Source organism: Capricornis sumatraensis, chromosome 6 (assembly GCF_032405125.1).
Source record: "Capricornis sumatraensis isolate serow.1 chromosome 6, serow.2, whole genome shotgun sequence".
In the NCBI taxonomy this organism is placed as follows: Eukaryota; Metazoa; Chordata; class Mammalia; order Artiodactyla; family Bovidae; genus Capricornis; species Capricornis sumatraensis.
Window position 1 is genome coordinate 16,832,333 of NC_091074.1, and position 27,924 is coordinate 16,860,256.

A 27,924-nucleotide genomic window follows, 5' to 3' on the forward strand; every position below is an offset into this window, starting at 1 on the left:
ATCCTTGTGGAGGTCTCTGCTTCCAGCCCCCAGGGCTGGTCTTGTCGCTCCCCTGCACCACCCTGGGCACCTTGGGGAAACCTGTGAGATAGGCTTAGTCTTTATCTCTCTTTTGTTGAAAGGACTTGGGCTGGGATGCGCTGGGTTTTTAAGGCTCCCTGAGGTCACAATAGCCCTGGTCCCACCCACAGGGCATCCATCCTGAGAGGTCCATGCTGATGTCACTGGTTAGGAAACTCCTGGAAAATACCACACACCCCACACTCCAGCCGAAAAGGGGTGTGGAGCATGGAAACGCACATCAGGAGGCTGTCACCCAGAGTTTGGAAACGCACATCAGGAGGCCTCCGGCTTCGTTTCCCCTCCTTCGAACGAGGGACTTCTCTCGGTGATCTGCATGGCTCCTCCACGGCCACATCTGGAGGGTTTGGTGAGCCTCGTGGGACCCCAGAGTCTGGGGATGCCGCTGGACACAGCTCAGCCCTGAGCTGCCTCTCTGTCCCCAACCCTAGAAAGCCTGCCAGGATTAGCCCTTCTCCATGCCCACAGCTCCTGGCCCTGCAGGCCTCCTCTGTCCTAGATGGGGCCACCGCAGTCTCTTTCTGGGCCGCTTGCCTCTGCTGTCGTCTCCCCTCCTCCACTTTCCACACAGTGGTTCCTGGGATGCAGTCTTGTTATTCCTGCTCAAGGCCCTTCAATGGCCCCTCGTGGCTGCTTCAGGGGCCCCCGGGGGTCCCAAAAGACAGGCCCACCTGGATGCTCCCCCCACCAGCTGCCGCGGCCAGCACAAGCAAGAGTTGCACCTGCACAGGGAGAGAACGGAGCGTCCCCGCTAAGAAAAATAAGAGAGAGACAAAAGATGGGGTTGAGAGGATCAGACCACAATTGGCTGATGCCTTTCTTTATTAGGCTACAGTATTTATAGGATAATGTACGTGACTTAAGACATGTACAAGATTATTTTTTAACCTCAGGATACAATCACTAGACCCTTACCATTGTGTACAGAGTATACTAAGTAATCTATCTTCTATGACATGTTGCAAGACACCCTGACCTTAAGGGCTGTAAAAACTCTTCAAGGGTGGCGGGACAGGGAGCTTAGGAACAATGCCTAAGGCTCTGCATACCTGCCGAGCAGCTCCCAAGACTTAACCCTTCACGGGCGGTCCCCCGCAACCAGCCTCCCACTCAGCTGCCTCTCTCACCTGCCCCCGCCTCCATCACGGCCCAGCCTCTAACACAGCTCTCTCTCTCTTTTTTTCCTCTTTCTAAAACAATCTTTATTTTATATTAGAACTTAGTTGATTAACAATGTTGTGTTGACTTCAGGTGTACAGCAAAGTGATTCAGTGGTACATACACATATATCTATTCTTATTCAAATTCTTTTCCCATGTAGGCTATTACGGAATATTGAGCAGAGTTCCCTGTGCTATACAGTAAGTCCTTGATCATTATATATCTTAAATATAGTATATTTAATGTGTATATATCAATCCCAAACTCCCAATCTATCCCCCCAACCCTTCTCCCCTAGTATCATAAGTTCGTTCTCTAAGTCTGTGAGTCTGCTTTTGTTTTGTAAATAAGTTCATTTGTATCATTTTTTTAAGGTTCCACGTGTAAGTGGTATCACTATTTGTCTTTCTCTGACTTATTTATTCCACTTAGTATGGTAATCTCCGGGTCCATCCATGTTGCTGCAAATGGCATTATTTCACTCTTTTTAATGGCTGAGTAATATAAGGACATGGCGACCCACTCCAGTGTTCTTGCCTGGAGAATCCCAGGGACGGGGGAGCCTGGTGGGCTGCCGTCTATGGGGTCGCACAGAGTCGGACACGACTGAGGCGGCTTAGCAGCAGCAGCAGCAACAGTATCCCATTGTATGTATGTACAACATCTCCTTTACCCATTTTTCTGTCTGTTCACCCACTCACTTCATCTCTCACCTGCGCCCACCTTTGTCGTGGCCCTGCCTCCATCACAGCTCTCTTTCCAGTGATGTTATCCTGTGTTCACTTCCTTGTGTCTCCCCGCAGATGGGCAGGCAGCAAGCATCTTCTACAGCACGTGCTTTAGGGCCGTGGACCAGATGGTCTCTGTAACGGCTGCTCATCTCCGCCTCGTAGCACAAAGCAGCCTTGGACAATGTGAACACACGTGGGCAGCAGGCCGGGCTCCGCCCTTGGAGTCTAGCTTCAGCCGCTGCTGTGAACCGTCTGTCTCATGCACTCCTGGGTCCCCAGCACACGACTGGCAGTGTGTGTGTGTGTGTGTGTGTGTGTGTGTGTGTGTTGTTGCTCAGTCGTGTCTGACTCTTTGAGATCCCCTGCATTGTAGCTAGCCAGCCTCCTCTGTCCATGGGATTCTCCAGAAAGAATGCTGGAACCGGTTGCCATTTCCTACCCCAAAGGGATCTTCCCAACCCAGGGACCGAACCCGAGTCCCTTACATCTCCTGCTTTGGCAGGTGGATTCTTAACTGCTGAGCCACAACGGAAGCCCCTTGCCTGGCGGTGTAGATCATTCTGGGAAGTTTTGAATGGATATATGACCCGGAGGGCTGTGTGGAGGAGACAGTGAGGGAAAACTCGTTTTTCTGAGGATCCAAGTCTTACACTCTGGCACAGTAAGAAGGCTCAGGCAGTGGGGTTCTGCTCTATGCTGCCAAAACAGGGCTTCTGCCTCCAACAGCACCCTGCCTAACGTCTCAGGAGGAGGAGCCCCCAGGCTTTGCAGATGAGCACCAGGGGAGTTGTAGGGCAAGATTCCTGGCTCCCTAGGGCAGAGGGAAGAGAGGACCCCAAAGTGACCCAGCCACAGAGCAAGGGGAACCACTCGTCAGTTCCCAGTCCTGAGAGGACCCACAAGGGGCCAGGCTCCCTCAACAATATCTATCGGCTATGGCTGCTCTGAGCCCAGAGCCCCACCTCCGAGGGCCAATCCAGTGGCTCTGGAAAGCTCCCACCAGTTGTCAGGCAAGGAGCCTCTTCTTATTTCTCACCCCTGAAGTCTGTATCGTCTGCTCCCCTAGACTTCCGGGGATTCCCAAAGCTGTGCAGTGAGTGAAGTCGCTCAGTCATGTCCAACTCTTTGCAACCCCATGGACACCAGGCTCCTCTGTCCATGGGATTTTCTAGGCAAGGGTACTGGAGTGGGTTGCCGTTTCCTTCTCCAGGGAACTTCCCGACCCAGGGGTCAAACCCAGGTCTCCCACATTGTAGACAGATGCTTTTCGTCTGAGCCACCACCTGATCTTAGCCAAAAGGCCAAGAAGCGATCAAGCATTCCTCATTTGGAGGAAGACATTTCTCCCCAAACTTTGAGGAACTTTTTGTCTGAAGTTGCTCTGCCATCTGGTGGCTGTATCTGGGGATTGCAGTCGCGTCTGGGCCAATCCCACTGTCTGTCGGCTGTATTCCTATACCTCTGAAGCCCTGCCCTAGAATAACCTAATCGAGTCCTATTCATTCTGCAAAACTCTGAACCTAGCCTAGAACCTAGGCGTTCTGAGTGTTTGCAGTTCTGTTCACAGTTCTGTCCTGGGGGTGGAACAGGCTGGCACATAAAGTCTCCCGGGAAGTGTTTGATGAATGAGTGAGCAACAGTGACGCACATCAGATTGTGCTGACTTTCTTCCTCTGACCACACGATTTCTGTTTGTTGACTGTATTTCCTTCTGAGCCATCCTTTACATAGCTTTATGTGTGCAACTCTCATATTCCCTCCTGGATTATAAATTCTGGAGATGGTGTTTCCATTTTCTAACTGAAGTAGAAATGCAGTGAATACATTTTAAAAATTATGAATACTACAGTATTGCATGCTGTGTGCTGTGCCAAGTCACTTCAGTCGTGTATGGCTCTTTGCGACCCTATGGATCATAGCCTGCCAGACTCCTCTGCTTATGGCATTCTCCAGGCACGAGTACGGGAGTGTGTTGCCATGCCCTCCTCCAGGGCATCTTTCCCAGTCCAGGGATTGAACCCATGTCTGTTACATCTCCTGCACTGGCAGGCGGGTTCTTTACCACTAGCACCACCTGGGAAGCCCCAACTATAGTATTACTCTCATTAGTAGCAACCCATTGCATGTATAATCTGCTTTATTACTTCTATTAGTTTCTACATTTGATCTTCTCAACAGTTCTGTGAAAGACTAAGGCAGAAACTATGAATCCTGTTTTTGTATGAGGAAACTGGGTCTCAGTAAGCTTAAGTGACTTGCAGAAGACCACACAACTCCTGAGTGGATGTGCTGGGGCTTCTGACTCCAGACTGAGCATTCTGTTCCCTGCTTCTGTTGATTTGGGTCCCAATGGGAAGAGTGTACCTGGTGGGGCCATTGAGGGAAGGTGACATTTTCGTGTGGGCAGAGGGGATCTGGAACCTGTGGTCTGTAGAAAAGTCATTCTTCCAGCATTCCTCACTCCTGCTGTGCTAATCTGTCAGGAGGACAGAACAAAGTCCCACAGACCTGGGGCTTCAACAACAGAAGTTCACATTCTCCCAGCTCTGGAGGCTGGATGTCCAAGGCCAAGGTGTCAGCAGGTTAGGTTTCTCCTGAGGCCTCTCTGCTTGGCGTGCAGACAACTAGCTTCTCCCTGGGTCCTCACGGGGTTGTCTGTGTCCCCATCCGCTCTTCTTACAAGGACACCAGTCACGTCAGATCAGGGTCCGCTCCAGTGACCTCCTGTGACCTTAATCATCTCTCGAAATGCTCTGTCTCTCCCTACAGTCACATTCTGATGTCCAGGGGGTTAGAACCTCAACACATGAATGTTCAGCTCCACCCTTGCCCCTGGCAGGCAGTCGACGCCTTCTTTTTCCATGGGCTTGTCTTCTCCTTAGAGAGACTCTGGATGCTATTCTGCCTCTTCAGAATTGCCAGAGATAAGGCTGACTGACGGCTGCCTCATGGAAGGGCAAAGTCTCAGGCTGTCAGTGACTAAGAGGGCAGATAACCCCCAGAAGCCCACACAGACCCCTGCAGGCAAAGTAGCTCCATATACCATAAGCACTTTGGCAACGAATTGAAAACCCCGAGCCCGTGGCAGAGGACTTCCTGTCTGAGAGGAATGGCTTCAGACCAACACCTATGAGAATTTTCTGGGCACTTGGATGGAGGAGACCAGCACCCAGAATTCAATTTCCGACACTTAGAGACTCTCCAAATTCGTCCAAATGTGAAATGTGTTCAGCTCATTTTGGGGTAAGTTTCTTCATGGCTCTGGCATCCAAGTTTCTTAACCTGTAAAATGAAGCACAGACTAGATCCAATCATAAGACTTGAAAGGAAGGTTTGGGAACCACGGCTCACACCACCAGTTGTGTGACCACGCTCAAGTCGCTTTAACCTCTCTGCAACTTTGTCCTCTTCTCATAAATACAATGGAGGATCAGGGAATCTCTAATTCAGTGCCAGCTCTGAAATCATCTACTTAAAAAAAAAAATTCAAGCAATTATAAAATTACAGAAAAATAGAAAGTACAGTTATATAAGAAAGCCTTTTCCTTCCTGCTCATTGGAGAGTAAGTTGCTGACCTGATTTTCTATCCACGTGTATGCGTCTACAAACAAGGACACTCTCCTCGACAACCAGGAGATGGATGCTGATATATCCATCCTCGGAATCCTCAGACCTCACTGAGGCTTTACCGACTGGCCTGATAACGTCTTTCCGAGCCAAAGGAGCCATTTAGGATGACGCGCTACCCCGAATTGTCACTTCCTTTTGGTCTTCTTTTCCTGGGACAGTTCCTCCATTTTTCTCTGATTTCCACAGCCTCAGTACTTCTGTAGACTTTGTTCCAGCTATTCTCCAGAATGTTCCTTGATGTCAGGACCCCTGGCCAGGGACCCCTGGCTTGGACCCTTACTTCCTGTCACCCGTCCTGCATACGGACATGCTGCCGCCCCAGCCAGGCTCTGACCACCCTCCCCACCCCGTGTGGGCTCCTACACCCCTCACCCGGCCCCCTTTCCCACGGACCTCGCTGTCTCCATGCAGTCCTGTGACCCTCCTGTCCTTGAACTGAGGACGCAGCAGCGCTCCATGCCACGTCGGGGGTTTGGGGCTGAATCGCTCAGAATGAAACGGAAGAGAGGGGAAGTGCGGAGCTTGAGGCTTTAGTCTCGAGTCAATCCCAGAGTGGGGGTCGGTAGGAGGAAGGACCAACAGGGCCCGGGACTCAGGGAGCAGCAGTCGTGGTGTCAGGAAAAGAAAAAGAAGGCAGTTGAGGGCACTGAGGTGGGCTTTGCACACACATTCTATGGTTCTGGAAGATCTGGTGGGGCCCCCCTTGGGGTCCACAAACAGACCCCTCAGCAGCAGGAGGGGATGGCTCTCACCCCAGAAGGCATCTCCCTTGGGAGTCTGTTCTGCGTGACAAGATGTTGCCGATTGTAGCAGTATACTTAGGAGATGTGACAGGGAGCTGGGATGTGCAGCTTACAGAAGCCAGGACTCCCTGAGGTCTTCGAGGGTGCCCACGACTGTCTGGGTGGCCCCCCAGGAGCCGCGCCCAGTGCTGGGGTGAGACCCGTGGGGAGTCGGTGCAGCTCAGCCTGAGACCTTGTTCTCCAGGTCAAAGCTGCACACAGCTGAGGAGGCCTTCCCGTGGGGGGTGAATTCCCCGTCATGGGTGGCATTCGAGTTGAACAATACAGAGAACTTCAAGGATACTCAAGTCCAGGCCAGGGAGGGGCGGGAGAAGGAGTGAGCGCTCACCAAGCCCCCGCAACCCAGCCTGAGGTCTTGCCACTTAGCTTTGCCCCACACAGGAGTTGGGTTTTCCTGAGTGTTACCCACACCTGGCTTTGCATCACTTCCTCTGCATCATCATGGCCTGGCGGTGGCCTTGGCAGTGCATGTGACAGTCCCCCCCCCACAGGCCAGGAACCTGGGGCAGAGGTGCTCATGTTCCTGGGGCTAAGCCCTGAGTCTCGGTCAGGGCACTTCTGGACCTGACCCTCCACAGCCATCAGGGCCAGCTCAGAACAGAGAACGCAGGCCTGCCTGCCGCCCTGGTGTGGGTGACACCGATCGGTGTCTTCCCACCCCAGAGGACCTTTCCCCTCCTCAACTGCGCCGGCAGCTGCTCACCCAGCACCTGAGTCCCTGGGTGATCCGGGGACAGCGCTTTGGAAGGATGCTACATGCTTCCCGCACTTGAGCAGAGGAGCCAGGGACCAAAGATGGAAAACGGCCTCTTCCTGGGCCTGTTCTGATGTAAAACTGCAGAGCTCAGAATTAAATAGTGGCTTTGCAGCACAGAGCAATGGTGCCCAATTAAGCTATTCTGGGGCCTGAGGGCACTTTGGCATTTTGTGAGTTTTTATTGCTCAAAACAATGAATAATACATAAGTCTGTAGAGTCTCAATTCACATGATGACTCATGCATCACATTTCAGTCTAACCCATATTTTAATGTGATCCTCCTAGACTTTAGAAAGTCAGGGGCCCCCTACTTCTTTTCTTTAAATTGTTTAAAGTTTTATGCATTTTTTTTGGCTGCACTGGGTCTTCGTTGCTTTGCGTGGGCTTTCTCTAGTTGCAGCCAGAGGGCTTCTCATTGCAGTGGCCCTTTGAACTGAACTGAATTGAAAGTCACTCAGCTGTGTCCAGTTCTTTGCGACCCCATGGACTATACAGTCTATGGAATTCTCCAGGCCAGAATACTGGAGTAGGTAGCCATTTCCTTCTCCAAGGGATTTTCCCAACCCAGGGATCGAATCCAGGTCTCTTGCATTACAGGCACATTCTTTACCAGCTGAGCCACAAGGGAAGCCCTTTACCTCTCAGTAATTCAAGTTTGGATCTTTCAGGGAAATACTTCTCCAAGAGTGGAACATGGACCACCACTGGTCAGCAAACAACTTGTTCCTGGCCCAGGATAAGGTCAGAAATGAAGAGGAAATGTTTAGAAAGCTTCGGAGCCATTTCACAGGGTGATTTTATGTGAGTTGAATCTAATACAAATAATACAAGTTTGAACTTGTATTTTATATGTTCATTTTGTGGTTCATTTTTCTAGTGATCAAATTGCCTTACGTTTTATGTAAGTATTGGTCTGCAAGAAGTTAGAAATTTGAAACAAGAGCCCACAAGCTCTGTCCTTCCCCACGGATGGTCTGAGACTGGTAGGTCCAAGGCCACAGCCCTTCCTGCTCCTCCCTGCAGCCGTGTCTACCGAGCACAGAGATTAAGTCCACACAGGGCGCTTCGTTCACCGCAGGGCTCTCCGTGCCTCTGGGCTTTGGCTGTGGGACCCCTTAGTGGGTGACCACAGCTGACCTCTGGGGCCCACAGTGTCCTTCCCTGAGACTTGCAGACCGGCGACCGAATCGGGCTGTCGGAACTCAACTTGAACCTGACTTTGCCACAAAGTTGTTGGGGGACCTGGGGCAACTCACCTTCCTCTTTGGGTGGCAGGTCTTTCATCTTTTTAACAGCCCTTCCGGTTCTCGCACTGTGGGGCTTCAACCCTGGGAATCACTGAGATACTCATTTCACAGCAGTGAAGTCAAAGCCCAGATTTCTAACTCAGTTTTCATAGCATGTGGAAGGCAATTTTTTTTTCTTTTCACTGGCGTATAGTTGCTTTCCAATCTTGTGCTAGTTTCTGCGGTACAGCAAAGTGAATCAGCTCTACGTACACATCCCGTCCCCTCTCTTTTGGACTTCCTTCCCATTTAGGTGGCCACAGAGCCCTGAGTGGAGTCCCCTGTGCTTTACAGCAGGTTCTCATTAGTAATTTATTCATGTGTAGTATCGAGGGCGTGCAGAGGTCAGTCCTGGTCCCCCAGTCCCTCCCACTTCCCCTCCCCGCGTCGGTATCCGCACGTCTGTTTTCTATGCCTGTGTTGCTCTTTCTGCTTCACAAATATGTTCATCTGTACCGTTTTTCTTTTTTATTTTTTTAAATTATGAAAGTATGCTAATACATTTACAGGAGACTTGAAAAATATAGAACAAAGTTACGTGTAGTTTTGTTACATGTAGTTTAGTTGCTTGTTACACGTAGTTTGCTTGCTCAGTCGTGTCCAACTCTGTGTGACCCCATGGACTGTAGCCTGCCAGTTTCCTCTGTCCATGGGGATTCTTCAAGGAAGAGTACTGCAGTGGGTTGCCATGCCCTCCTCCAGGGGATCTTCCCAACCCAGATCTCCCATGTTGCAGGCAGACTCTTTACCGTCTGAGCCACCAGGGAAGCGCGAGAATACTGGAGTGGGTAGCCTACCCCTTCTCCAGTGGGTCTTCCCAACCCAGGAACTGAACCGGGGTCTCCTGCATTGCAGGCAGATCCTTTACCAGCTGAGCTACCGGGGAAGTCCCGTTTCACTTTATATTACAATCATTTTTTAAGAAAATAAATTAAGATTTTTAGTTGGAGTTTCAATATTAAATTCTCAAAAATTAATAGAATGAATATTTAGAAAAGTAGAAGGACATAGAAGACCCGAAAACCACCATGAACCAATTCAACATAATTAAGACATATTGTACCATTTTCTAGATTCCGTATTTTCGTTCTTACCAGCACTATTTACAATAGCCAGGGAAGAGAAGAAGGTGGGGAAGAGCTTTTGCCCTCGGGAGAGGCAGGAGGGGGATAGGGGAGGAAGACCAGGCAGGGTGGGAATTGGAAGATCAAGAGAGAGGAGGCTGAGCAGCTGCTGTGAAATGTGCATTTGGGGAAAGAGGGCTGCTACCAGATGGCTTGTGTCAAGTGTGGGTGTGAATCCAGTGTTCTCTCTTCTTCTCCCCTTCAAGAAAACTTTCAGGGAAGACCTCCAACTCACCTCAGAGTTTCTGGAGTGAAATCTGTGTTTATTCTGAATGCAGCAGTGGCTGAGGCTGGCCCCAAGACCGCCCTGTTCTGTCAGGCTGCACAAAGCTTTGATGGTGAGTCGCTCAGAAAGCTTGTCGGTCTTATTCTTTGTTTAGCAAGGGCCAGCCCTTCCTGTGTTCTCAGCATCTCACGGTGGTTGAACGTCATTGTTAAAAGCCTGTCGTCCTGTATCGTGTAGTGGGCTTGGGATGAGTGGAGGGGACCAGGTACCTCTACAGGCGGCATGAGGCGACGGTCCCCAGGTTAGACCCCTGCATCTTTTCCGCGGGACCACACGCCCTTTCTTAAGTAGATCATCCTGTCCTCTCCCTGTCTGCAGGTTTATGTCTATCCCCAGTACTCCACTCACCCCAGCAATGCAGGCGGAGCATACCCGTTGCTAGTCTTGCTCTTAGAGATGACTGCAGACTGCAAACAACTCGAGGCACAGGGCCTCCCTGACTGCCGTAGGAATTGTAGACTGTTGCAGGCTCAGAGAACGGGCTGGACTTGGGGACACAGTGAGGGGAAGGAGAAGGCGGGATGAACAGAGAGAGCGGCATTAACATCCATACATTGCCTCGTGTAAAGTGAAAGTGAAACTTGCTCGGTCGTGTCCAACTCTTTGAGACCCCATTGACTATATAGTCCAGTACAATCAATGGAGTGGGTGTTGCCTTCTCTAGGGGATCTTCCCAACCCAGGGATGGAACCCAGGTCTCCCGCATTGCAGGCGGATTCTTTACCAGCTGAGCCCCCAGGGAAGCCCTGCCATGTGTCGAATATTTAGCTAATGGGAAGCTGCTGTATAGTACAGTGAGCTCAGTTCCATGTTTTGTGATGACCTAGAGGGGCGAGAGGGAGGCTGGAGAGGGAGGCGACACATGTATACACAGAGCTGATTCAGGTTGTTGTACAGCAGAAACCAACACACCACTGTAAAGCAACTATACTCCAACTGAAAAAAAAAAAAAAGAATGTTAGCAACACGGAACACTGGGCTTCCTTTCAGTGAGATTTGCTCCCCTGTCATGTCCTGTCCATTGCTGGCTTCCCTACCCCAGTGCAAGCTCCAAAGAGGCACTCACCATGTCTTCCCTGAGCATAGTGATGTGCCCAGATCAAGGGGCATGTGGGTGCCTAACACTGTGTGTTGACTGAGTGGTTTATCGACTGATGGCTGGAGAGGAAGCAGGAGCCTCCTTCACTGCCCCATTGCTCTTCCAGGGTCTAGGATAAAGAGCTGACATACTGCCTTGACATTCTTTGCAAACGTGAAATCATGGATTTTTACTCTCTAACCTTCTCTAGAAATCCCTTTGACCCAGGAGGACACAGAATTTGAACCAGCTGGATCCAATTCCTCAAAGAGTGAGGGATACCTGAACCCAGGTATCAGCCCCGTGGGCCCGTGTCCTTGTCTTGGACAGTGCCCAGAGGCAGGGTGGGTCTTAGTTCCGCAACCAGGGATGGAACCCACAGTCCCTGCATTGGAAGGCAGAGTCTTGGCCACTGGATCACTAGGGAAGTCCCCTGAGGGGGATCTTAATACATAGAAGCGTATTTAAAAGTATGGTTGGCATATAGGAGTTACTCTGCACACGGCAGCCCTTAGTAACATGCAGAGCTGCACAGTGTGTATTCTGTCTGCTCAGAGTCGCTCAGCTGGGAGCCAGGAGGCTGTGGACTCTGAGCATTCCTGACTTGTGCAGCAAGGGGGCAGTGGAGTTAGAGCTCATGCCATGGTGGAGTGAGGGGCTCCTGGGGTGCCCTGGGGGCTCCAGCACGCCTCCTCCTAATCCTGGCTCTTAGCCCTCTTCACTCGCAGTGAACGCCTTTTCTGCTCTGAGCCTCAGCTTCCTCATCTGAGCAGTGGGAGTGGTCCTCTATGCCCTTTCATGTCCACAGGCAAAAGGGTTGGGTGAGAAGGTGCTTTTCAACAGGAAGAATAAAAGGTTCAGGCTTCCCAGGTGGCTCAGTGGTAAAGAATCTACTTGCCAATGCAGGAGACACAGGTTCGATCCCTGGGTGGGGAAGATCCCCTGGAGAAGGAAACGGCAACCCACTCCAGTGTTCTTGCCTGGAGAACCCCATGGACAGAGGAGCCTGGTGGGCTACAGTCCATGGGGTCGCAAAGGGTTGAACACGACTAAGACACTGAGCGGGCACTTTCCAAACACGTGAGTTGTGTGTGTGTGGCAGGGAGGGGTGTGGGAGGTGGGAGACGAGGCCAGAAGAGTTTTGAGTTGGAAATGCTCCTCGTGCAAGAAACTGCAGAGAATCTGTTTCTCAGGAAACCAGGCGACCTCAAGGGGAGGCCAGCCATCCAGTTCGTGGGCTCCATCTGCGCTCACAGCGGGCGATGCCAGGGGCGGTGGCAGAGTGCCCGGGCCGGCGACACCGACACCCGGGCAGCCAGGAAGAGGGGCTGACATCTGTGTGGGGGCGGAAGCGGATGTGGCATTTTTAGTTGGAAAACAATACGCATTTGTCAGGGTTTGCTCTTTCTTTTCCAAATACAGAACATTTGGGGAGAGGACAAGAGGGAGGAATACTGATTTCCCCTCCAGGAGGGGATGATGGACAGCAGAGACGGCAGGAAACACGGATCCTTTGCCCCCCACACCCCCGTCCACCCCACCCCTCATCCACCCCACCTCCGTCTCCGCCCGCCTGCCCTGCTCCGCCTGTCACCCTCTCCCTCTCCTCCCTCGCATCCAAAATGAAGTAGTTGCCCAGGTTAGGGTGAAAAGGGCTTTCCAGGTGGCTCAGTTGGTAAAGAATCCACCTGCTGAGATGAGGGTTCGGTCCCTGAGTCTGGAAGATCCCCCGGAGGAGGAAATCGGCAAGGCGCTCCGGTATCCTTGCCTCTCAAGACAAGACTGGACAGTCCGGCGCTGCCCTTCGTGGCTCTTCCCTCTGGCTTCCGTCCCCATTGGGTGCCCTGGGCTCTGACTCAAGATACAGTGGAAGAGCTTTGTAGGGAATCTTGGGCTTTTCCCTGACGTACAGCATGGGTGATACTTCTGCAGAAAGAGATTGCGAGAGAAAACACTTGCCGGATCTCCCCTGGCCCACTCTAACCCTGCTCCTCCAGTGCTCTGAAAGCAACGGTCTCTGGATGTCATTCCTTCAGGCGCCCCTGAGCGCCTGAGATTCGACTGTCCAGGAGATTGGCCAGCCAGAAGGTCCAGTATCCAGGGCCATCTCCAGTATCCAGTCCCACTGACGTGTCCCCAGCACCCTGATTTCTGTGGGGTGGGGGCACCACCCGTACTCACTATCAGGGCACGCTGTTCTAGGTGGCTGGCCCTTGGCTGGCTCCTGTGGGCATGTGACTCAGGCCTGGCCTAGGAATGTGCCGCAGCTATTGGAGCGGCAGTGGACCTGGGCCTCTGTATCAAGTGAGGGAGACCAAGGCGTTTTGCCGGAATTTTCAGGAACATGGCTCTCTCTTTGGGAGCTGCTAAGCTGGTGGGATACAAACTGAAGGTACTAGTGGCCGTTGGGCCCATTTCTTGGGAGCCCTTTCGGAGAAACAGTCCCAGTCAACATCTGCTGAGCTCCTGGGTCCAGCCATAAACCTGAAGGCAACACACACACCACTCTTGTTTTTCCATTTTGTCTTTTTTTTTCCTGTTATGCACACCTATAAGCAGCCCTTTCTGGCTTTAGATGGTTTGAGCTTGGTAACTCATCTGCAATGAAAAGAGTCAGGACTACCAAGGACTCAAAACCAGTCCTTAAACTCTCCAGCCCGCCTGACTTCCGGTTCTACTGTCTGCAGCCTCAGTTCTAAGCTCTTAGCCTCTAACCTGTAGTCAGTTCCCCTGCTGGTGGCTCATATTCACACATCCTCCTCGATTAAAGAATAGCATCTGTTTTATTATTAGTAGATAAATAGCTTAGAACGTCACATAGGGCAGAAGGCAGGGGAGCAGCCAGAGTGTGGGGCTGCCTGGCTTCGGGAATTCCGAGGCACGAGAGCCCTTTGCCTTTTGTTTGGAAGTCTCTACCATTCGCTCGGCACTGAAGGGCCTTCCCTCTAACTCAGTCACCTCCTTAATCCAGGAGTGGTAGTTTTCTAACAAGGTGTATACTCCTGGAGTGTTCTTCAGGCCGCAGGACCTTCCCCAGCTGATGATGCCCACGTGGTACCACTTCTTGCCAGATTCTTGGGTACAGGCTAGAGGCCCCCCGCTGTCGCCCTGCGGACAGAGAACACAGATCAGCAGTGAGCCCCGCTCTCGGCTGTCCGTCTGAGGCACAGCACGGCTCACTCACGGAAGAGAGCTCATGAACCTCCGGACTCGAGCCACCAAGCGAAATCAAGTCACTGCCAGTCAGCACCCACGCCCCAGTCCCGGCTTCACGGCTGCGGCCGGTGGGGGCTGGCTAGAGATGAGCTCCGTTCCTCGTGCGACACCGAGACGGGGAGCCGGAACACGGAGGATGTGTCGCCCATGCTGAGGACGAGTAGGGACCCGTTTCACGGGTCTTAAATCAGAAATGCTGGACAGAAGGGAAGGAAGGAAAACAGGCTGCGGTTGGGGCTGTGGATAGGAACTGGGTCTCCTTTGATGTTCTTCCAGAGGCGTGAGGGTGAAGTATGTCTCTTTTTAATCCTGTGGTGTGGGTGTTTGCAGGGGCATGTGAGCTAAGCTTTTTTGAATGCGTGGCTCCTCCAGGGTGGAATCACATGGGCCTATGACTCAGAGAATTATCTATTTATATAGAAAATATGTATCCAATCTGCACCTTGTCCCTCACATGGATATGGCTTCCTTTTGTCCATATTAATACAGGGAAAATGAAGCTTAAGGAGGATGAAAGGCTTACTCAGAGTTACATGGTGCTGGGGCCAAAGTTGGAACCAAGCCTTCCTGATGCCAAGCACATGTTCTTTCCCTCCGACGCGGGTGGTGGGTTGGTGGCTACAATCGTTCAAACTGTCTTCCTTTCTTACCAGAGGGATGGCCTGCTATTCCATGATCATGAACAGGGGACTGGAATGAATGAGATCTTATATGAACTCTTAACGGGGAGGAAGAGGATCAGACTTCCTGGACGTGATGTACAAGGCTCATGTGTACTGCAGTGGAAGTGCAGAGTCGTAACCGCTGGACCCCCAGGGAAGTTCCAGTGCGTGCTTTTCTTTGTGTGAGTTCTAGTTCAAGGTCATGGGATGAGAACCAAATCAATAGGATTTCCACTCAAACAGCTCCTTCCATAAGTGCTGTTTTTAATCATTTTTATTCATGTTATGATGGTATAAATATTATTTAGAAACCTATTTAATATGCTGATTATTTCCTTACATAGCTGGGAGAGGACTATGCTTGGAAACGTAACTTCTAAGCCTATTTCTGCATTGTTATAATGGAGATAGTATCAAGTATTTCCCAAGAGTGCTGGCAGTGAAATTTTAAAAATCTATAAATCACTCGGCATAGGGTAAATTCTATGTAGTAAATGCCCTAGAAATATATTAGTATTTATTATTTTAGTCTTATGTATTACAAACATGGGCCGTTTACCACTAGGGTTCCCAGGTGGCCTCAGTGGTAAAGAACCTGCCTGCCAGTGCAGGATACGTAAGAGACTTGGGTTCAATCCCTGGGTTGGAAAGATTCCCCTGGAGGAGGGCATGGCAACCCACTCCAGTATTCTTGCCTGGAGAATCCCATGGACAAGAGGAGCCTGGAGGGCTAGAGTCCACAGGGTCACACAGAGCTGGACACGACTCAAGTGACTTCCCATGCACACATTACAAATACTACTTGTGTATTTAGGAAGCAGAGAGTCCTTTCTTAGACTGCTGGAACTCCAGAGGGACATCTGTAAATTCATGTTCTTTCATGCATAGAGCCTTTAATCTTTTTCTCTTTCTCTAGGAAAGGCAGGAAGGATTATCTCAGAGGAGGATCTGGCCTCAGCCAGCAAGGACCCAGGACTAATGACAGTCCACGTAATAGGAACTTTGTTTTGAGACTAAGGCTGGTAGCCAGAGACTGGTCTGGTTACAAACATACTGACCACAGAACCTCCTAAGTTCATCGCCATGTTAATTACATCACATGATCACTCCTGTCTGTTTTGGGCGAGAAGCACATGACCTTCCAGCCTGGCCCCACTACCTGAGGCAAATCACTTAAATTCTGAAATTTCTATTTTCTCAGAGAGAGGGAGACTTTCCCACACCCATTTTACAGGGTAGTTGGAGAGAATGAAATTATTGAATATGTGTGAAAGAGCTGTGAAATTATTACACTGCTTTGGATCCATTCGGATAGCGAAGAGGATGATTGATGATTAAAATAACCACGTTTTCTCATCTGTGAAACAGATGCAATTAAACATTTTTTTTTAGATGTCTTTCTGTCTGTAAAGGTCTAAGGCTCTACGGAGTGAAATAAGACTTTTATGCAAGTATCATGGGTGATGATGGGCTCATAACACCCTGGCAAGTGAAAATACTCTGTGTGGTGCCATCCATTATGGTGCATGTTGTTATATGTTTAATCACAGACTGGGCAATACCAAGAATGAAGCTAACACAAACAATGGGCTTTGGGTGACTGTGGTGTGTAGGTTCATCAGTTATGACACAGGCACCACTCTGATGGGGATGCTGATAACAGGGGAGATGATGCATGTGGCGAGAGGCAGGGGGTTTATGGAAAATCTCTATACCTTCCTCTCAATTTTGCTATGACCCTCAAACTGCTCAAAAAATTAAAAAAAAATCTTTCAAGAGAGTTTTGGGTTGGTCAAAATGTTCGTTCATAATAGCTTACAGGAAAAGCCGAACAAATTCTTTGGCCAACCCAATAGCTCAGGTTGACCTCCAGCTCAGCTTGGCAGCCCCGTGACCGCATGGCCTGTCAGCCCAGATGGCTGCCAGCTCTTAACCACTGTCCACCACGGTCTCTCTCGGATGTCCCCTCTGCTAAGATTACTGTTATATTACAGGCAGTTTTCAGCTTCTTAGGAAGGTTCATCTCTTTGGCAGACGTTTTTGTTGAGTATTTTCCAGAGACACTGGCCAATCATGATTAAGACGCCATTTCTGCTGGGATTGAGGAGACAGACAAAAAAGTTGCACAGCATGGTGATGCCTGTTTCTCAGACAGCTGTGGTCCTTCACAAGAACTACTGTGGAGCTAGCTGGGGACCTATTTGATTTTATATTTTGTGGCATTGTGCCACTCACTGATTTTTTTTTAAGTTGAATATTTTTAAATGGTGTAATTAATAGGGGATTACAAAGAGGAAATGTGCTGGAAAAGGTAAATCGCAAAATTCAGTTGATTCAGTTTTAATTTGTATTTTAAGGATAGCATAATCTTGCTTGTTACTTTGGACGTATTCCAATGTTTTCATAATCCAATTAAAATTTCCCTTCATTGTGTGATTACATTTCTTTTCAACTTTGCTAAGTTGAAAAGTGCAATTTTATTTTTACGGGCAATTATTCTTAAACCCTAAGGGATTTTCTTGTCTGGCTTATCTGGTTTTAAGTGACGATAATATTATATAATTTCAGAAAACTTTCCTTGCCCAGAACAGCTGATTATCAGCAATAGAAAGCTTTCTAAACAGAGAAGAAAACTTTTCGCATCATGATTTTTTTTTAAAAAAAAGGCTTAAAATGATAATAGCACATTTATTTATAGCACTCAAGTTATAGAAGGTTAATTTTAGAAGCTTTCATTAAAGTACATTTTGATAAGAGATGGATTTAAGCAAAAAATCCTGAACTCCAGATGGTAGCCTCAGAAAACATCATCTTGACGCTTATGTTGCCATTATTGGCTTTAGCCATTTGAATACCGGATGGTGATAAATCAAAGAGATTGAAAAGATAGGTGTGCATACTGAAGGGGCTTGAGTCTCATATTCTTGGGTGAGCAGCAGGGGCAGAAGCCTGGGTCAACCCCTAGTCTCCCCGCATGGCCGCCCACCCCTGGTGACCTTGCTCTGCTTACCTCTCCACACTCACCCCGTTACCTCTGGCTTCTGAAATACTGAACGTTCCCTGAACACACGATGCTGTTTCAGGCCTCTGTGACTTTCTCCCAGTTCTGCTAAGTGCTGTTTTCTCCCTTTCCTATTCCTATTGGAATCCTCTGTCTCCTACTGCAACATGAACTGGCTGCTCCCTAGGTCGGTGGCATGGCTAAGATCCAAGATTTCCTTTAAATCCTTGCGGAGATGCTTGAGATGCAGGTTTGATCCCTGAGTCAAGAAGATCCCCCCAAGGGAAATGGCAGTCTATTCCACTATTCCTCCTGGGAAAATCCCATGGACAGAGGAGCCTGGTGGGCTATAGTCCATGGGGTCAGAAAGAGTTGGACATGACTGGGCATAGCACAGCACAGCGAATTGGGAAGAGTTGTCTTCTCTTTGTTATCTTATGTATAACTGTAGATTCATGTGCAGTTGAAAGAAACAATTCAGAGGGATCCGACATACCCTTTACAAGTTGCTCCCAAAGAGACCATCTTGCAGAAATATGTATAATACAATAGCACCATCGGGGGTATTAACACTGATACCATCAGTGTATAGAACTCGCCCATCAACCAGAGGATCCCCCGTGCTGCCCTTTTAAGGCCATCTCCACTTCCACTTCCTTCCAGCCCTAAACTCTCCTCAAATCCTGGCAACCACTAACCCATTCTCCCGCTCTTTAATTTTGTCATTTCAGGAGTGTTACGTAAATGGAATCACACAGTGTGGGACCTTTGGGGTCAGCTTGTTGCACACAGCACAAATCTCTGGGCACATCCGTGTCATCACTATATCAATAGTTTGATAGATTGCTTCTTGTCACAGCTGAGTGGTATTGCCTGGTACGGATGTACCTCAGCGTACTCAGTTATTCACATCTTGTAGGAGGTTTGCTTCCATTTTCAGTCTATGATGAGTGGATCTGCTATAAGCACTCCTGCATGGTTTTTTGTGTGAACACAAGCTTTCATTTCTCTGGAATAAATGCCCAGGAACGGCATTTGCTGGGTTATAAGGCAAGAACACCTTCAATTTTTTAAAAACTACAAAATGGTTTTCAGAGTGATTAATTTATTTTAAACTCCGCCCCACCCCCAACTCCCACCCCTAGCAATGTATTCATGATCCAGTTTCTCTGCGATCTTGTCAGCATCTGGTGTTACTGTTTGCTTGTTTCCCCTCTGCAATTTGTATATTTATTTATTAAAAAAAATTTTTTATGAACCCCTCTCCCACCGCTTTTTTTTAAAAATTTTAGCCATTCTGAGGTGTGTAGTAGTTTTAATTTGCATTTTCTGATTGTAGTTCAGTTTGCATTTTCTTGATGACGAATGACATTGAACATCTATTTTATTTGCCATCTGCATATCCTCTTCAACAAACTGTCCTTGTCTTTTGCCCATTTTTGCACTGGTCAGTTTGTCTTTCTGCTTTTGAGTTTGAGAGTGCTTTATACATTCTAAGCATAGTTCCTTTGCTGAATATTCCCTCCCAATCAATAGCTTGTAATTTCATCCTCTTAGTTTTAATTTATTTTATATATATATATACACACACACACACACATATATATATATATATATATATATATATATAGAGAGAGAGAGAGAGAGAGAGAGTATAATTGCTTTACAATGCTGTTTAGTCTCTGCTGTACAATGAAGTGAATCAGATATAGGTATATATATATCCCCTCCCTCATTCCCTTTTTTTAAAAATTGTTTTTATTTGACTTCACCGGGTCTTAGGTGAAGCATGTGGGATCTAATTCCCCAACCAGGGATTGAACCCAGACCCCCGGCATTGGGAGCACGGAGTCTTAGCCACTGGACCACCAGGGAAGTTCCTTCCTCATCCTCTTAATATGGTCTTTTCAAATTTTGATGAGGTCCAGTTGATCAATTTTTCTTCTCATGAGTTATGTTTTTGGTGTTACTCTATGTCCCAAAGATTTATTTTTTCCTAAAAAATGTGTATAGTTTTATATTTAAGTACATGATTCATTTCATGTTTTAACTGAATTTACTCCAGGAATTCATAGTTCTCAATTAAAAAAAAAATACTATTTTAAAGCAAGCTGCTTGGCTTTGTTTTTAATTCTTAGACATTTATTTACTTAGATCTTAATTGCCCCGTGAGGGATCTTTTTGTTGGGCATACAAACTCTTAGCTGTTGTGGCATGTGGGATCTAGTTCCCCCACCAGGGACTGAACCCAGGCTCCCTGCATTGAGAGCACAGAGTCTTAGCCGCTGGACTACCAGGGAAGTCCTCCCAAAAGGTTCTTTACTCAGATTTTTAGTTTTATTTTTCCTTATCTTGTGTGCATTAATAAATGGAATCCATGGATACTAATGAAACTCTCTATTCTATTACAGATAGCGTCTTGAGTATTAGGTTACGGGATTCTGGTTCTCATATGAGTCACCTGTTTTAACAGGCTTCTTATGAAACTGGAGTGTGGGAAGCCAACTCCTTTCCATTAAATTGGGGTAGAAGTCAAGACCCCCCACTCAGGCCAGCAATGACACCAAGGGAAGGAGCAGGAGTGTGACTGCTACTGGGTGGGAGCCCAAGTTCCTCATGTGGCTTCCACTGACACCGAGGGGGACGGAGGATGCTTCGTTAGGAGTAGACAGTAAAGTCCTGCCTTTCCATTCAGCCTCCTGTGACACCACCATGGTGGGCAGAAGTGGGGAGGGCGAGGGTGTCCGCTAGACCTTGCTTGCTGGGGTAGGAGTGCTGTGGGGTTTTTCCTGGTATATTGCTGGGATAGAAGGATTATTGTTAAATAGTTTCTGCCTTGCTAGATTGTCCTTTCTTTTCCTCCAAAGAGAGGAAGTCTTTCTTGTTTTGTTTTGTGAGTTTGTATCTGTGACCACTGGTATTTTTTCCCCTAGCTGGTCCTAGGAAAGACAGTGCCCTTATGTACTATGATCCAGGCTGGGAGGTAAGAGGTGAAAAGAAAATCCAGGGAATTCACTGCTGTATCATGCCTTAAGTAGTAGGATATTTGTTTCCAATTTCATCTTCTCTTTTCCTTCCAGAGCCTTTACTTTTGTTTCACAATATAATGTCCAGGGCTTTCAGCTGTATTTAGAGAGAGGGATCAAGAGAAATGTGTCTACTTCATCTTGTCCAGAACTAGAAGTTCCAATTATCTGGTTTTGTTTTGAAATCACTGCAGATGGTGACTGCAGCCATGAAATTAAAAGACGCTTACTCCTTGGAAGGAAAGTTATGACCAACCTAGATAGCATATTGAAAAGCAGAGACATTATTTTGCCAACAAATGTCCGTCTAGTCAAGGCTATGGTTTTTCCTGCGGTCATGTATAGATGTGAGAGTTGGACTGTGAGGAAAGCTGAGTGCCGAAGAATTGATGCTTTTGAACTGTCGTGTTGGAGAAGACTCTTGAGAGTCCCTTGGACTGCAAGGAGATCCAACCAGTCCATTCTGAAGGAGATCAGCCCTGGGATTTCTTTGGAAGGAATGGTGCTAAGGCTGAAACTCCAGTACTTTGGCCACCTCATGTGAAGAGTTGACTCATTGGAAAAGACTCTGATGCTGGGAGGGATTGGGGGCAGGAGGAGAAGGGGATGACAGAGGATGAGCTGGCTGGATGGCATCACTGACTCAATGGACATGAATCTGAGTGAACTCCAGGAGATGGTGATGGACAGGGAGGCCTGGCGTGCTGCGATTCATGAAGTCGCAAGGAGTCGGACACGACTGAGCGACTGAACTGAACTGAACTTGTCCAGCATATGGGAAAAGCACCAGGCTTGTGTGACACTGGTTCCTTCTCTCTCTGTGGTCCTCACAACGTTCACCGTAGGGGGGACACCTTCTAAAAGAGATGCCATTGCTGCTGGAGTTCGCTCTTTCCTACCTCACAGCCTTTGCACGAGACAGCCTTTTAGTCACTTGTAGCTCATCTAACATCCACACTTATAGTTTCACACAATGACCAGATAGGGGGCTCCTCAAGCGAGCACTCCCAAGATGAATCTCTCCCATCCTTACAACCAGAGGAAGTTAGTTTATGAGGGTTTTTCCTCTGTTTCTTTTCTAGTATCAATCAAAACTATTTTTAGATTTTGTGTCCATTTTATTAAAGAGAAACTAAGCTGCCAGACTTTTGTTCAGTGGAAGCTGCATACATTATCCAATATGCTACGGTAGTTTACCCAACTGCCTGCCTAGAACATAGAGGGCTCCTTTAGTCAAGCAACCATGTCTCACCAATGGTTTAGAACCCAGGACTTCCCTGGTGGTGCAGTGGTTGAGAATCCACCTTCCAATGCAGAGGATGTGGGTTCCATCCCTGGTTGGGTAACTAAGATCCGGAGTCTCAACTACTGAGCCTGCATGCCTCAACTAGAGAGAAGCCAAGTGTCACAACTGAGATCTGACACAGACCAAAAAAAGGAAAGAAAAAAAACAGTGCAACAGAGGAAGCTAAGTGGATCTCAAATCTTCCTCGCCCTTTTTTCTTTAAACAAGTCTGAGATAGAAAAAGTCTTGGGGCCCTACCTGGATTGGAGAAGGCCAGAAATATTTATTCAGGGTTGCTGCTTACTGACTCACAGGACCTGACACTAAGTATTCCTGAATCCAGGTCCTGCTTCTCACAACTAAGCCCGATTCCCGCACTTTCCCCAGACTCTTCCTGTCTGCTTCCCATGGACAGAGGGTGCCTTTGCACTGTGCCACCCCAGGTACCCCCAACTTACCTGGCAAGAATCATAGCTCTCGTTCTCATATCCAGCACACAGCATGTTTTTGGTAAGTTTGGGAAATTCCTTAAAACACCTGTCCCAATTCATTATGGTCATGGGGGCTTTCAGCAGCTCAGTTTCCATAGGCTCGTTGAGACCTGAACCACGGAGAAGGCCCGTTAGAATGGTCACTGGACTCCAGCCCCAGTGCCGCAAATGCAACCGCGCGGGCGCCAGGCCATCCCGCCCAGCATCCCACCAGCCACCCAGCCACCCTTTCTTCACCTTTTCCCAGAACCTCATTCTCCACATCCTGCCAGTAATCCCTTGCAATTTACTCATTCCACCGGCCCAGGCTCTTCCAAACAAGTCCCCGTCTATTTAAATTATTCATTCCTCCCATTCAAAATCCTACTCCTGCCTCCAAGAAGACTTCCCTCTGGGCTCCAGCAACCCCACCGATTTCACTCCTTAGAATTGGCTGTTAAGCAGTTCTTACATAATCCCACCTCTTCAAGCCATATTTGCCTATCGCCCCTCTCTGTTATGTGAGCACCGCACTTCCAACACAGTGCCACTGAAACTGGGTTTGCGCTAGACAAAGGTAGGGGAGGTTGGTTGAGAGTCTTTTTTGTTTTCTAATTTAATGATTTTTCAATGGAAGGATAATTGCTTTACAGAATTTTGTTGCTTTCTGTCAGCGCTTGACAGCTTCGACAGAGGGTTTGGCAAGGCCCTTCCTGGACTGCCAGCTTCCAGGAATTTGTCTGAATTTGTCTCCGTCTCATCCTCTAACCACACGGAGATTTCAAAAGTCTTATTCTTATTGCATATTTTTAATTTTGCAGGAACCCACCTGCCTCTTCCTCACTTCTAAATTTTGAGTCTTGTCTGAAGTCCTGAATCAGTGTTAACACCAGTTACCCTCCAGTCACTAAATTCCTGAAATTCCTACCGTGTTTCGGACCCCAGCTTGCTGCAGAGCATCCCCCAAGGACCTGTAGCCTTGTTCAGGCCTGAGCTCGTGCTGTGCCGTTCCCACCCCTCCCGCACCTATGTTATTGAGTTTTCTTCGGGGATAGTTCAGTGGGGGCTTTCATAATCCCTTTATACCCTGGTCCAGCTCCTTCTATTTGGGCCAAGTGACAATGTATTGACAAGTAACAAGAACAGATTCATTTCTAAGAATGGATGGGCAACACTCCAGGACCATCTAAAGTCTAGGCCAGGGCAGGTGTCTTGAATGCCTGAAGGAATCAGGTGGAAAGCATGCATGCGTGAATCGGGGAGATGAGAGAGGACAGAGCAGGGAGCCCTTGGCAAGCTGGAGGTTTGCATTCAATGAAGCCAACAAATGGTTGTGCGCTGGCTCGCAAGGGAGGACCGCACCCAGGGATGGCCCACACCTGGCATCTCAGCGCTGGGCCTTGGCGGGGGTTGGCGGGGGTGTTTCCTTGGTAACTTGGAAGAGGCTGAGATCAGGCCTCCCTGGGTTTCTAGTGTTCAGGGATTAGCTCTGAGGCAAGCCCCTCCCCCTCCCTTCCTCAGCTCGCTCGCTCTTTCACCTTCTCCTCTAGGTGTACTGGCCCGTCCTCAGATGCCAGTGATGCAGCCCTCAGCCTGGCTGCACCCAGGAGATGCTGAGCTGTGACGTACCGGATTTGACCTGCCCCCATCCTGCCACCCAGCAATTGTGCCACTGGGAGAGGCCGGGCTGCGTGGGCAGGCAGAGGGGTTCTTTCCGCTCGTTGAATATGATGGGATTGCTCAGCATCAGCAGAGCGATGTCATTGTCCATGTTAACTCTTTGAAAGTCCTTGTGGAGAATGACGGTTGTGACTCCCTTTATCTCCAGGGATGGGCTGGTTAGGCTACTGGTTCCCAGCACGACTCTCAGTTCGGTGGGCCTGGTGGAGGCGGAGAACCAGAGAGGGAGGAAAGTCACAGGGGGCCCAGAATCTTCTACGGCTAAACCCTAAACCCCACATGGTCCTACTAGCCTTCTGGACCTGTCCTACTGGGGCTGTGGCTCAGAGGTTGTGAGCATTTGTAAAAGGTAGAGAAGGAGGGTGAAACAGCCAGTGTGGGGCCACAGCCGCCTTGGTGCTCCAGCTTCGTCCCAGAGACCCGAAGGAGACAGTCCCGCCTCACGGGGCAAAGGCAGGACCTAGCTTTGCCCCTCAGTCACCTGCCCAAAGAGCCCACAAAAGACCACTTAGCACAGATCAGACCCTGGCGCACACAAACTAGCCCTCAGGTAGGTACGGGATTATCATAGCAACCTGTCTACCAGCAATTTAGAGACTCAGGGTTTGTTTGTTTGCAACATACACAACTGACCAAATTTACATATTAAGAATATATAAAGAGATTCTACAAATAAAACACTGTCAAACTCGAACAGGCACTACAGGAGAGAAAATACACCAATCAACTTGAATGTGTCAATGTAGCAGTAGTAGTAAGAAAAAATACAAATTATGACCACCAAGATTCTAGTCTTACCTATCAGAAAAGCGAAAATTAAAAGTTCTGAAAAAGTAGCAAGTATTGGTGATGTTCTTATATACCACTGGGGGAAATTTAAATTGGTACAACCACTTTGAAAAATCATTTGGTGTCTTCTAATAAACTTGAAGATGTACAGCCCTACAATTCTACCACTTCTCTCTTAGAAATAAACTCTTGTACACATATATAGAAGGCCCATGAAAGAATCAAGAATGGACTTTAATCTAAACCTGCCATTGATGGCGCTTCCCACGTGGCCTTAGTGGTAAAGAACTCACCTGCCAGTGCAAGGGACAAAAGAGACTCAGGTTTGATACCTGGGTTGAGAAGACCTCCTGGAGGAGGGCATGGCAACCTACTTCAGTATTCTTGCCTGGAGAATCCCATGGACAGAGGAGGCTGGTGGCTACTGTCCTTAGGGCCACGAGGAGACAGATATGACTGAAGCAACTTAGCATGCAAGACGCACTGCCACTGATGAAGCAGAAAGACTCTTCAGGAATTTCCTTCCAGGCAGAATGGCCAGGAATTTTCCAATCCCTAAGTATCCCACGAGAGCAGATGCAACCAGTTTCCTTGGTTACCCCAGGGTGAAACTTTCCCTGTGGTTTTGATTAACCTGTTAAAGTTTATCTTTCTATGTATCGTCCATCTTTCATGAGATGGTGGAGCAGAAAAGTACAAATGCTAGAAGGGGGTTTAAACGCTATTTCTTGTCTCCTGGAGAATCCCAGGGACGGGGGAGCCTACTGGGCTGCCGTCTATGGGGTCGCACAGAGTCGGACGCAACTGAAGTGACTTCGCAGCAGCGGCAGCAGATGTGTCCCTTGGGTGAATCACCCAACCTTACTGGGCTTCAGCTTCCTTCTCTGTAAGATAAAGATGTTCATTTTAGCTGCCCTGGGGTTGTTGTAAGATCGAATGAGTTAAAAGGGAGCAATTCCTTCTGCCTTCCTCAGGCACATGGTTTCTTAGAACATGATTTGTAATCACTAAATGTTCTATTTTTTCCACCAGGCTCCTGGGATGCAGAGAAAACTCTACACAGGGCAAGAAAATCAGGTGTCAGATGGCCCAGGAACTGAGACCTCCAGAACTTGGAGAACTTCCACTTAAAAGGACTTGAATGTCACAGAAGAGGTAGACAGACCAATCCCCAGGGTGGAAGGCAGTAGGTGGTGGCCATTCATGTCTGATACGGGAAGCAGCGACTCCAGAACTTCCCTCGGCAATCGGGCTTGGCTGAGTGTGGGGTGCCCCGGGGGCGCGCACTGTCAGAAGAGATGGGATGAACTCGGTACTTACGGTAACTGCTCAGGGTAAAAGCAGTGAGCCGCCGTGATAATCCACCACTCGCTGAGGATGGCGCCACCACAGAGATGTTCATTACTTGCCTGAACACTCACCTGCCATGGAAACTCACCCACCCCAGCCTCTATCCCTCCTGTGATTCTGGAATACTGAGCTCCTCTTGCAAACATGGGTCTTTCACCACATTCTGGTAGAATGAGAGAAAGGAAGGCAAAAGATGCAACACTTTGTCAATACCTATAGCAGATCCATAAGTAGCTATCATTATACCCATTCTAGAGATGGGGAAACTGAGGCTGACCCCGGGAAGTACCTTAGAAACATGAGTAAGCCAACAGAGGCTTCACATTTGTTTCCCAGAGCCTGGGACATGGTCAAAAGTGTTGGCTCTGTCTCCCTTCCAGATAAGCAAGTCACTGTACTGTGCTAGTTTCTGCTTTCATCCAGGAGAAATCAGAGGGAATACCTGCCCAGACCAACCTGTAGTGCGTGGCAGAATAATGCCTCCCTCTCAAAAGATGTCCAAGTCCTAATGGACCATGATTTAGAACTCATAAATATGTTGCTTTATGAGGCAAACGGGACTTTGAAGCTGGACTGAAAGTTGCTAATCATCTGATCTTAAAATGGGGACATTGTCTTGGATAATCTGAGTAGGCCCACTGTAGTCACACTGGCCCCTAAGGGTGGTGGAGGACAGCAGGAGGAGAGAGATGTGACTACAGGAGAAAGGCATGGAGAGGTGCCATATCGCTGGCGCTGAAGATGAAGGAAGGGGCCACAAGCCAAGGGATACTGATGGCCTCTAGAAGTCAGAAAACCCCGGTTAATACACTCCCTCTAAAGCTTCCAGTAGAAGCACAGTCCTGCTGACACCCTGATCTTAGACCAGTGAGGCCCACGTGGAAGTCCTACAGAACTATAAGATAAAGCGTTTGGGATTTCCCAGGCGTTCCCAGTGCAGGGGGATTGGGGCTCAATCCCTGGTCGGGGAACTAGCTCCCACATACCACAACTAATTAAGAGTTCTCAAGCTGCAACTTGGGGCTGGCACAAGACAAGGAGCAAGGGAAGTGGTTTCCAGGAGGGGCGTGTGGGATATCAGAAGCCGCTGCTCTTGTGAGCTGGCCTCTTAGTGGCCATTAACTTATTTGTGAGCTGCTCCTTGGGTTTCCCAGGTGGCTCAGCAGTGAAGAATCTGCCTGCAATGCGGGAGACTCAGGATTGATCCCTGGATCGGGAAGCTCCCCTGGAGAAGGAAATGGCAACCCACTCCAGTATTCTTGCCTGGAGAATCTCATGGACAGAAGAGCCTGGTGGGTGACAGTCCAGGGGGTCGCAGAGTCAGACACGACTGAGGGACTAAAGAACAATAAGAGCTGTCCCTTTGTCCCTCGGGCTCCTGGCAGAATGGAAGGGAGGGAGCAGGGCCCACTTGCAGAGTCATTCAGGCCCCCAGGCAGGTGTCCACATACCGAGGTGTGCGTCCCTGGCCTGGGACATGAGCAGCAAAAGGGACCACAGGAGCAT

At 48.8% G+C, this 27,924-nt stretch overlaps 1 protein-coding gene across 1 annotated transcript; it reads right to left on the minus strand.

The window, feature by feature from the left end:
• Positions 1-716: 716 nt before the first annotated feature.
• On the minus strand, positions 717-27,924 carry PRSS55 (serine protease 55). The gene is given in 6 exon segments (XM_068974378.1): positions 717-803; positions 13,745-14,047; positions 22,588-22,730; positions 24,229-24,479; positions 26,389-26,581; positions 27,870-27,924. Coding segments are annotated over 6 exon segments (1,032 nt in total).